This window comes from Crotalus tigris, unplaced genomic scaffold (genome assembly GCF_016545835.1).
Source record: "Crotalus tigris isolate CLP2741 ecotype Arizona unplaced genomic scaffold, ASM1654583v1 scf7180000017781.746583, whole genome shotgun sequence".
NCBI lineage: Eukaryota > Metazoa > Chordata > Lepidosauria > Squamata > Viperidae > Crotalus > Crotalus tigris.
Genome location: NW_024096631.1, coordinates 122,255 through 132,615, shown reverse-complemented (window position 1 = coordinate 132,615; position 10,361 = coordinate 122,255). Strand labels below are relative to the sequence as shown.

The window sequence follows — 10,361 nt, the reverse complement described above, 5'->3', positions numbered from 1 at the left end:
ATAGGCCATCTCTCCATTGCCTCATCCAGTTTTTTCTTCTTCCCCCTCACAAAGCAGAGAGATTGGAGAAGAAGGGATTGCAAGAAAATAAGCATTGGTTGAGGGTTATGTGCCCTCAAGTTTGTGTTAACTTTCAACAACCACATATATTTTCTTCATAATGATCCGTCCCTAAATTTCAGGTTTTCCAACAGTGCTCCCATGTCACTGTAACTGAGTATGTCTACCTTGCTGCTGGTCATTTCTTCACTTTCTTTCTATCTTTCCCAGCATTAGGGTCTTGTCCAGAGACTTAGGTCTTTACCTAGTAAGTCTAAAATAGGATAACGTGAAGCTGGTCATTTGTTCCTCAAATGAAAACTCTAGTTGATTTATTTAATGATCCATTTGCTTGTTTTCTTGGTTGTCTATGGCATTCTCAAGTTTTCTCAAACACACAATGGTAGCATAGTGTTGCTCCTATTTCACCAACTTCTCTTCTTCATGGGAAATTTTGTCAAATGCTTTCCTGAAATTTCTTTCCATTTTGCTGAGGTCACTCTATCAAAAAAAAAAAGTGATCAGGTTGATTTGGCATGATTTATTACGAAACTTATAAACAGCATAAACTTATCCTTATTCATGTCAAACAATACTATTTTCTAACTATTCAGATTGCTTTATAAACCATTCAAGAGCCATTTGGAGTGGATACTCTAATTACCCTCTAATTATCCTTTTCTCCTTTTTGGACAATAAGAACATTTGCTCTTCTCTAATTTTCTGATATTATATTGTACTCAGTCCCCAATATTTTATGAAAGATTCAGGAAAGAGATCTGAAATACCTACACGTTTCTTTAAAACACTGAAATATAATTCGGACTTGGACTTCTGGTCCAGGAACCAGGTGCCAGTTGGATTGCCAATTCTTTCTTTTGTTGATTGTTGTGCTTACATTTTTAACTCATTCAAGAGTTTCCTGTCCTTCCATGATAGTCTTCTAACCCCACCTCTGTTTTTTGGAATGCTGTGCAGTTTCCACACTATACAAGTGAGGGTTAGTGCAGGAGGAGCACTAACTTAATTAAATTACCAAACGTATATTGCACTCTAGTTCATCCAAAAGCCATCATCAGATTTATTTTTGTCCGAGACATAATAATTCCATAATTATAGCTTCTTTATTTAGTTGCTGTGAAAGTGGATTATAGTGTTCCAAATTTCCAATAAGTCTGTTTTTTAGGATGAACTAATCATGGTTACACTATAGGAAATAATTATACACAAAGCTCATTGTTGCTAAAAGTTGGACTGCGCACAGTTGCACAGCTACGTAATTTTCCAGAGTGTCTTGCATTATTATGGTGGCTAGAAATGTTGTAAACAATTCCCAGTGAATTCAACCAGCTTCCATTGAAGCATCTGGTAAACTGATCCACTGTTTTTTCCCCAGCCAAGAATAGAGCAGTCATTCTTTTATAACTTACAGCCATATCCATTCTCTTATCTATTCCAAAGTAGAAATCTTTTATTAGTTAGTTCGTATTGCTGTAATAAAAAAAAACCCTCTCTCATCTGTTTATTTTAATACATCTACACAAGAAGCCGTTCTACTTCCATTCAAAATATCTAGAGCTATTCTTTTGTTTGGACAATGAAACAATTTATGGATTTCTTTTTAAAGGCCATTCCCATTAGCTATGAATGTTAGCAAAATTAGGAGAGTTTAGCTTTTCATACAGGTTGCTTGATAGGCTGAACCTAGCCCAAGGATGTAAATACATGTAAAATAGAGCCCACTGGGCTTGGGTGAGATGGCTTCTTTGCAGCATGTCAAAACTGGATCTGGCCTTTTTTTTTTCATTACTTACTTATTCCTTTATAAAGAAATAGTTTCATAGCTGACGGTATTATGTAAGTTAACCAGTTCATTTCTGCAGTGCACTCCCATTTTGGACAGTGTATTACCAGTTGCAATGCACACAGTTAGTTTTCTTGATAAGAGGGTTGTGCAAAGAAAGGAGGGGCTCCCAGCCCTGTGGCTATGGACTTTCTTTGAGCTAGAGCTGTAAAGCCTGAACCTGAAGAATCGGTTGTCTCTGCTGTTATCTCATGGTTACCACTCCCTGATTTGCCTGCTTATAATTCTCTAGTAACCTAGTAGATTGTGGGCTGATGAAAAGCAACATTGATTTCCACATTAGCTAAATTTATGTGAATGCATTTGGGCATCAATAATCTCAAAGGAGGTGCATGTAGTGCATATCCAAAATGTACAGAAAGGGGAAAATGTACTGGAGCATCAGAAATGCTTCAACACTTTTAGAATTTAAAAGCTGATACCCAGCACAGTGAATTGCACTATATGCCTGTAGGAAGCCGGTACAATTTGTAAAGTAATGGTATTGCATTGATGTACTATGGTAGACCCATAACTACTCAAGCCATCTGCAAGCTGCACTGGTTTCCTTGGGTGTAATTCGAGGAAATGTTTATGATCTGTAAAGCCCTTCATGGCATAGGGTTGGGATATTTGTCAGGCTGCTTACCTCCAATTGCCAATTTTCACGCGATCTTGACAGAAAGGGAATGCTTGGAGTCCTTTCTGTGATACAATTTCAGCTGGATGGATCCAGGAGACATATCTTTCCTGTTGTGCCCATCTTTTAGAACTACATGCCTTCCACAGCATGCTCTGACCTGTTGACCTGCTGTAAGGACTTGAAAAGCTGGTATTTTTTTCTCTTGAGCATTATACCCAAGCCTATCTTAAAATCATACTGAGAATTTAAATGCAATTATGATTTAGCCTTGGTTTATTATATTGTTTTTCACATTACAGGGACTAGCAACTCTATCACTAACCGAAGAAGTAACTAATATACCGGGGGGGGGGGGGGAGAAGGTATTCGCAAAGTATGCTTGTAGCTATTGGCACCAATGCATTTCTTTTAATGTGTATTTCCCATTATGTGCCTGCTTACTCTCTTGTAATCCTTCCTGATCCGATCTTTCTGCTCTGTGAATCATTATTTATAAAATACAAATCCCTCAAATAAACTTTCTAGATTTCATTCCAGCTTCTGTATGGAATGATGGTCTCAGTTCATATCAGTGTAATTCTTAACTGGATTTGGTACTGAGATTACTGCAGCCATCCTAATTTGTGATCTTTGATCAGGAGAAAAAAAAAAAGGGATAGGAAAATGTTTTGATTCTTCTAGAGAATTTTATGAGCTTGGATACACATGTATGTGGAATAGCTTGAAAATATTGAAATTAGTGGCAAGAAATTATCCATAGATCAAGGGGTTTTTTCCCCCAATATTCTTGAGGTGAATTTCCATAAAGTATTACCAAATGGTTAATAGAAGAAGCTTACTTCCATGAGTAAGGTGATTCTGAGGAGCATAATTTTTTAGCTGCAAAATACAGTCATGGAATCTATGTGTAAAAGAATAAGACCTATAAAATATAGTATCTGCCAGTTTTATTAAATTTATTGAAACCTACAAGGGAGCAGCGACAACACAAGTAGAAACTGGAAAACAAAAACATAACTTTTAAAATATACATTGCTCTATGTTCTGTTAATTCAGCTAAATAACTAAGTAAATGATTAAAAAAATGTGCCTAAGTGACTGCATATAAAAGAAGATGGTGGCTGCTTAGTACAATCCTGCTACATTATGCTATGTAAAGTTGATTTCTAAAGATCAGTTGGATTTCTATGCAACCCTATGCATGGCAAATGTATACAAATGCCTATTCCAACATATGTAGTTACAGCATTGGAAGAAAAACACATTGAATTTAATGGGTCTTTCTAAAAACAGTTCTCCATAGGATTTCAGCTACTCACATTTTCATCAGATACAAACACTAAGTGCATTTTATTTATTGCATCAAGTGAAAATTTTTAGTAAATACAAGGTTGCAAAGGTGCCCATATCTAGCTTATTACCTTTATGGTCTTTAAATTATTAATTCTCTGCCTATCATAATTTATTGGAAATATAGTTTAATACAGTAATCAATTTTCAGAATATTTATTTACTCCCAAGAATTATGGGAGTAAATGAGAAATTAAATTTATTTTCTATTGATATAAAGTTTCACATGGATCATATTTATTTGTCTTAAAATGTTAGTAAGTTTATAAATTCATATTTAGCTCAGATATAATAGTATTTATAATACTGAAACTAATTTTTAAACGCTTTTACTTAGTTAAAAAAATCAATTTTCTTTCTAATTTCCTTATTAATAAGTCTTTATGATAAAGAATATTTTTTAAAAAAAATACTGTTAACTAGGATACTTAGCCATTTGACACAAAGAAGCTTACTTCCACATCTATAAGACTGCACTATAAATCTGCAACCTTTTTTATTAATTTGCAACAAGTGCTATGAAACTAAGTAAGCATGATCTAAGTAAAAACATTGCAGTCAGTGACCACTCTAACACAGCAACTACAATTTTACCAAGATTTGATGTGCTAATCTTAACGTTTCAGAGGAAAAAGCTAACTTTGTACAGTTATTTTACTGGCATTCCTGCCAGTTGGTGAAGAGATCTTAAATAATTCATCATGACTTTGAAGCAAATTCCTAAAGTAGTATATTTCATTCATTTGGACCATATTTTTATGTTCCATCTTTCATTCAACTGCTCAAGGCAGCATGCACAATGCTCCTCCTCCTAGTTTCCCCAATAGATAAATTGTGAGATACTGTAGGTTGGACTGATAAGAGTGTGAGTCATCCAGAGAGTTTCTCTGGTTGTGAGTAGGCAACAACTTCCAAGTCATCATTCCCCTTAACATTGTATCACATTGGCTCTCATTTACATACATTTCTATAAAAACCAATATTTTTTAATCTAATTTAGACATGCCATAAAAATATTACCTTAGAAAATTCCATTCATCCTACACAAAAGTAAAGAGACCATCAAAACAAAGCCCTTGCATTAATTCATATGCATAAAATTATAAGCTATGATAAAAAGATGGGGAGGGAAAGAACAAGGTGGGCAGAGGATGAGGTGGGATCTGCTATTAGGCACAACCCATTGGGGCCCCAAACCAGCTAGCAGAGCCAGAGTTTCAGGCCCTTATGGAAGGCCAGGAGAGTGGGAGCAGGTCTCACCGCTGATGTTAAGATGTTCCAAAGGGCGAGAGCCACAGCAGAGAAGGCTCTTCTCCTGGACCCTGCCAGCTGAAATTCCTTGACTGATGGGATCTGCAATGGGCCTCCTCTGCCAGTGTGGGAGGGGCAGGCCCATCCCATTGGGATGAGACAGTTCCTTAGATAACCTGGACCTATGCCATGCAGGGCTTTATAGGTAATAATCAACAACACCTTCAATTGCACCCAGAAGCACCAGTTTAGCTTATGGAACAGCAGTATAACCTGGGCTATTCTAAGGGACCTAAAGGCTGGCCATACCACTTCACTCTGCACCATCTGAATACTCTTCAAGGATAGCCCCATGTACAGGACATTGCAGTAGTCCAGACATGAGATGCCCAGGGCTTGAATAAGCGCAGGGATTCCTGATCCTGATTTTTTATAAGTTTTTCAACCAACTAATTTAAATGATTAATTCATTAAACAATTCAGTCCTGTATTTTACACATTACTCATTAGCAATGTATAAAATAATGACTTCTCTTCATAACAAAATAGCTATAATCAAGAAAAGATGATTTTGACTAAAACGGCAATTCAAGGTACACTTATTTAGGAGTAATATTCACTGGAAGTTACTTCCATTAAAAGCAGACTTTTGTTTATAATCACCCATTGAAACCAACAGAACAAAGTGATTTATATGGCTGATTAATTTAACTAATTTTAATGGATTTTAAAAAAATAATCCTCCTCAGATTTATTTAGAATTCCTCTGGCTAAAATTGTCATGTAATTGCAGATGAACAAGACCACAAAGCCAGTAGGACTGGGTGACTTGCAAATTAGTACATATTCCCTATTTTCTTTTTTCATTTTCTATTGAGAGGAAAGCAATTACAAAATTGACGGATCGTCTAAATCTGGGGTAGATTAACTGGGACAATCCTAAAACTGACTCCGACATTTATTTATGGGGGCAGAAAGCAAGATTGTCCATGGGAAAACTAGTGCGTGGAGAAAATGTGCACGTGGGAAAGCGAGAGATGGGCTGGTTCGTTAAAGGTTGCGCTTTCACACACATACAAACCCAAGACCAGCCGTGGAGCCCCCCTCCACACACACGCTCCTATCCTTTGACAGGGCTGTATTCAAATTGCGCGCACTTTCTCCCGGGTTCCTCGCCAGCACGTGGAACTTTCTTTCTGGAAAAAGAGACTCCCTCTGTTATTAATCGCCCGGCGCATCCAGAGAGCTGGACACCTGATGCCCTCGTTTGCTCACAGCGCAACTTCCCAGAGCCCGGCTCGGCCCCCTTTCGGGGCCAGCGGCAAGCAGATAGCGACTCCGGCGGGCTCCAGCGCGGCGCTCGGGGCGCTCCCGGGTGGGTGGGACGCGGAGGTTGGCTGGAGGGCGGGAAGTGGAGCCGCGGGACCGAGGGGGCGGGGCCTGCCCATAGGACGGGCCGGGCGGGGGAGCCCATGCCACTAGAGCCGAAGCGTTGCTCATGCTGCGTTGACAGCGTCAGGTCAGTGCGGGAACGAAAGAGGCAGCGGGAGCCTCTTGCGGCGCGTCGGGACAGGGGAGAGCCACGGGCTGCATTCCAGAGTGCCCGCCCGCCTCAGTAGCGGCTGCCACTCGCTGCAACTCTAGGAGGCGTTCGGGGAACTCGGTCCGGGGAGGCACGTGTCTGGGTCCAGCGGCAGTGGGGAGGCTGCGGGAGAGGCGCTGGGACCGGGGGGGGGGATAACTATCGGAATAGAGGAGCTGGCGCCGCAAAAAAGGCAGAAGAAAGTTTGTTTTGGGGGACGGACCTCTAGGAGGGCCGAGCCAGGCAAGAACAGGTCTTCTTCCCTATCAGAGTCGGAGGCGCTGGGTTTCCTCTTGAGAGTTCCTCTCCAGAATAGGGGTTGTGAGAGCGGTCGGGAGAAGGAGCTGAAGTCTTTCCGGACGGGGTTACCCTGCGCGAGCTCTGGAAAGATAAGACTTACTGTCCGGGTGGGGGGGACGGTGAGGGGGGAAGGAGAGACATCTGTAGGAAAGCCATGCCCGTGTGAGCACACGCGCAACAACTTATTAACTCATAGTTAATGGGTATGTCAGTCTGGGGAGTTGGACTCTAGACGAGGAAAATTCTGCCCAGGTAAAAGGAATCCAGTAGGCCTGAATGCAGATAAGGGGTGCAAAGGGTTTTTGTGATATGCAGGTTTTTTTAAAAAATGTATATTGACTTGAAAGTCTTTAGTAAAAAAAAAAAAGTGAGATAAACGCTTCCCGGCTTCTTTAGGCATGGGTGTGCAGTTTGCTTTGCATCAGGTCTGAGTAATACATCTTGAGGAAGGAGAAGTTGATAGTAACTGGAATTATATTTGAGTTTCTAATAAAATCCAGTGGGCAGGAATGGGCATTAATAGGCGCCTTCTGGGTTTGCTGAAGTAGTTTCATAGGGCTTTATTGTACTCTAGATCCCCTTAAGCTTTTAGCTTTTCCTAGGTAAATTGCCTGCTGTGAATATTCTGATAATAGGAAAACCTAAAGCACCTGTAGCCAGGATGAAGACAAGATGATGGGCCCGGGGTTACACTTACTTAGTAATCCAAAAGTGCTGATAATTTATTTTAAATAAATCATACTTTTTCTTTTAGTCTTCCTAATCACAACAGAGAATATAAATAGTGTTTCAAGTGTAATCATTCCACAACAGAGATTATAGATTGTGAAATATATATGATGCCTTGGTGTCATATCCCAAGTCTGCAGGAGTGTTTTGTAAGTTTCCCACTGACATTTCTCCCTTAGGGCATTAAACATTAAGAGGCTGCAAGTTCCTGTTAGTGTCGTAACTTTGAGGCAATATGTGTGAGTTATGATCCAGCATGGTAACAGGGTCATAATTTAATACTGCGATAGCATTTTGGTAATCAGTTGAGGAAACACTTTTTATGGAGTGTGGATTTCCACATAATTGCTTTCAGTGATAGTTTGAAATAAAATAAATTCCATCCCTAGCCAAATCATATATAGAGGTATATCAAAAATGATAATAATTTACCAAATATATCTGAAAGTCATAAAAGAGCCAATTTAGTAATGAGCATTAATTTGACAATAATTATTTCAGAATTCAACCCTGATTCCCTTTAAAATATATACAGTGTAATGTTCTGAGAAGGGATTGGGCTAGAAAGTGATGATATAAGGTACAGCTACTTCCTTTATATAGTGAACTTTGAACCATCTTTTTGATATAAGTGTCAAATGTTAATAACACCCACAATAATTTTTACTTGTGAAACTTAAAAGATTAGCTGTTTTCCTGTGTGTGGTACAATAAGTGAAAGCTATTTCTAAGAGGGAAAAAGGGAAAGGAAAATCAGACAGTGATTACAGGTTGTGTAGGTTGTTATCTTGATCATAAAGATTAATGATACTCAATCTGGTGCACTCCAGTTGAAGTGGGATTTACCAGAGAGTTGAAATCCCAATGCTTCTGGACATTAAATTGCCCAGGTGGGTGCATTATTACATAGTGACCTTTAATAAGAAAAAGGTAATTTAAATTGTAAGTATTTAATGTATATGTTAAAGTTGCCTGTGAAAAAAGTTTATTAGGACATAATTCTGACTCTTATCCCATCAGTTAAAAAGTGCTTCTTTTCAACTCATTTTTATTAAGTTCGTTCTATGGAGTAATCATTCTGATGTATTGCTTAAAGTTATTCTGATTTCCAGATATGTTTGTATCTAAACTACCATATTGATAAAACCTAATATTTATTTTTTTAAAAAATTAAGTGTATGTCTGCAATAAAATAAATGTAAGTATAATGTAATTAAGTTGAGCACAGTTATTAATGGAAAAATAGACATTTGTGAATTTTTTTATACATGACCGTGCATTGTTTTAGATTTTTCCTCTTTGTACTTAGGTTAACTTTGCACGGAAAAAATGCTGTATGCAGTTTTGGCAGCAAAATAGGTACCTTGAGTTAAATTTGTTTTTTTTTTAATGTTCCATATATCCTAATCCCAATCCTTGTTATAATTTAGTCTTCTCTATATTTTTTTAGAAGTTAGTCTCAAAAGACATGCAAGATTTCAGGTCTAGGCTAAAGAACTTGGTTGTTTCTCATTATAATTCCCAATGTTTAGTTATCATCTGATTTAGATAATCAGCTTATCTTTAAAATTGGGTCTCTTTCCTTACCATCAATATGGGATGGATGATGTTCCATGACACTGAACACCAATTATGTTTTTTTTTATCTTTTTTAGTGAAAAAAATCAATTTTTGTGAAAAAAAATTCCTGGTATCTGGGGTAACTTTGTTAAATAACTACAACACATTGTAGAAGAAAGGATTGTAAGACATTCATTCTATGGTTTGCAGAAGCTAAAATCTAAAGCTACTTGTTTTAAACGTGAGTAAAAGTGTAGTTGATACATGGATGAGCCTGGTCTTCAGAATTCCTAAAATGTAACTTTGATTCTTTTATTCATCCAAAGAACCATGCTTAATGTTTTCCAAAATAATATGCCATAAATTACACAGAATAATCAGAGATAGAAAAACTTCTGATTTTACTAATATTTACCTAGTGTTTTTCAATAAATGAAATGCATTATATGAATGATTGGACTTTTCAGTATATCTGTCAGATTTTATACCTCTTCTCAATATTTTTTTCATATATTTGTATATATAAAAAAAGCCTTTTGTCATTAGTGATGCTAATAAATTGCCATAAACTACCAATTCAAAATCTATAATAGTGAAGTCATATATAGTTACTCCAATACAATATCAGCCCAATCTGTTTCACTGGTTGATTATGAAAATAAAATGAGCAGAGTGTTAAAAGCACTACCTTGAGTGTCTAAGAAAACAATGCAATAAATATGACAAGAAAATTCATAACATCCATTTACTCCCAGTAAATAGGTTGTGGCCTATGTTTTAAAGGTTTTGCTTGCCAATATTGCAGATGATTATGTGCTGCTATAATTTTAAACAATCTAGAAGTAACAATTTGCCACCAAAAAGTATTTGGATGGCCAGTCATATGATTCCTTAAAGTATGCATTAGGAGTAATAATGAATATACAGCATAAGGGTTGTGGTGAATAGATTGATAAAACATAGTTTTCTGTGTTGTTGCTCTGCTTTGATATTGGAAATTAGGATAAGTTCAAAATAAAACTGCAATATCTTAATTCTTTTATAAAAATCTATACTACAGCCAT

The 10,361-nt window shown here is 37.4% G+C and overlaps 1 protein-coding gene across 5 annotated transcripts in view; it reads left to right on the top strand.

The window, feature by feature from the left end:
• The first annotated feature begins 6,576 nt into the window (after positions 1–6,576).
• Positions 6,577–10,361, top strand: part of PPARG (peroxisome proliferator activated receptor gamma) — an 83,013-nt gene continuing 79,228 nt past the window's right edge. The window contains exon 1 of one of the 5 annotated variants that reach the window (XM_039342237.1): positions 6,577–6,645. Coding sequence is in view for 1 of the 5 variants with exons in the window: in XM_039342236.1 (XP_039198170.1) it covers positions 9,006–9,096 (91 nt within the window). In the remaining 4 variants the exon portion in view is untranslated. Of the gene's footprint in view, positions 6,646–6,891; positions 7,098–7,238; positions 7,261–7,280; positions 9,097–9,396; positions 9,539–10,361 lie in introns of those variants that run through there. The other 4 variants (XM_039342241.1, XM_039342242.1, XM_039342236.1 and 1 more) reach the window with 4 other exon arrangements.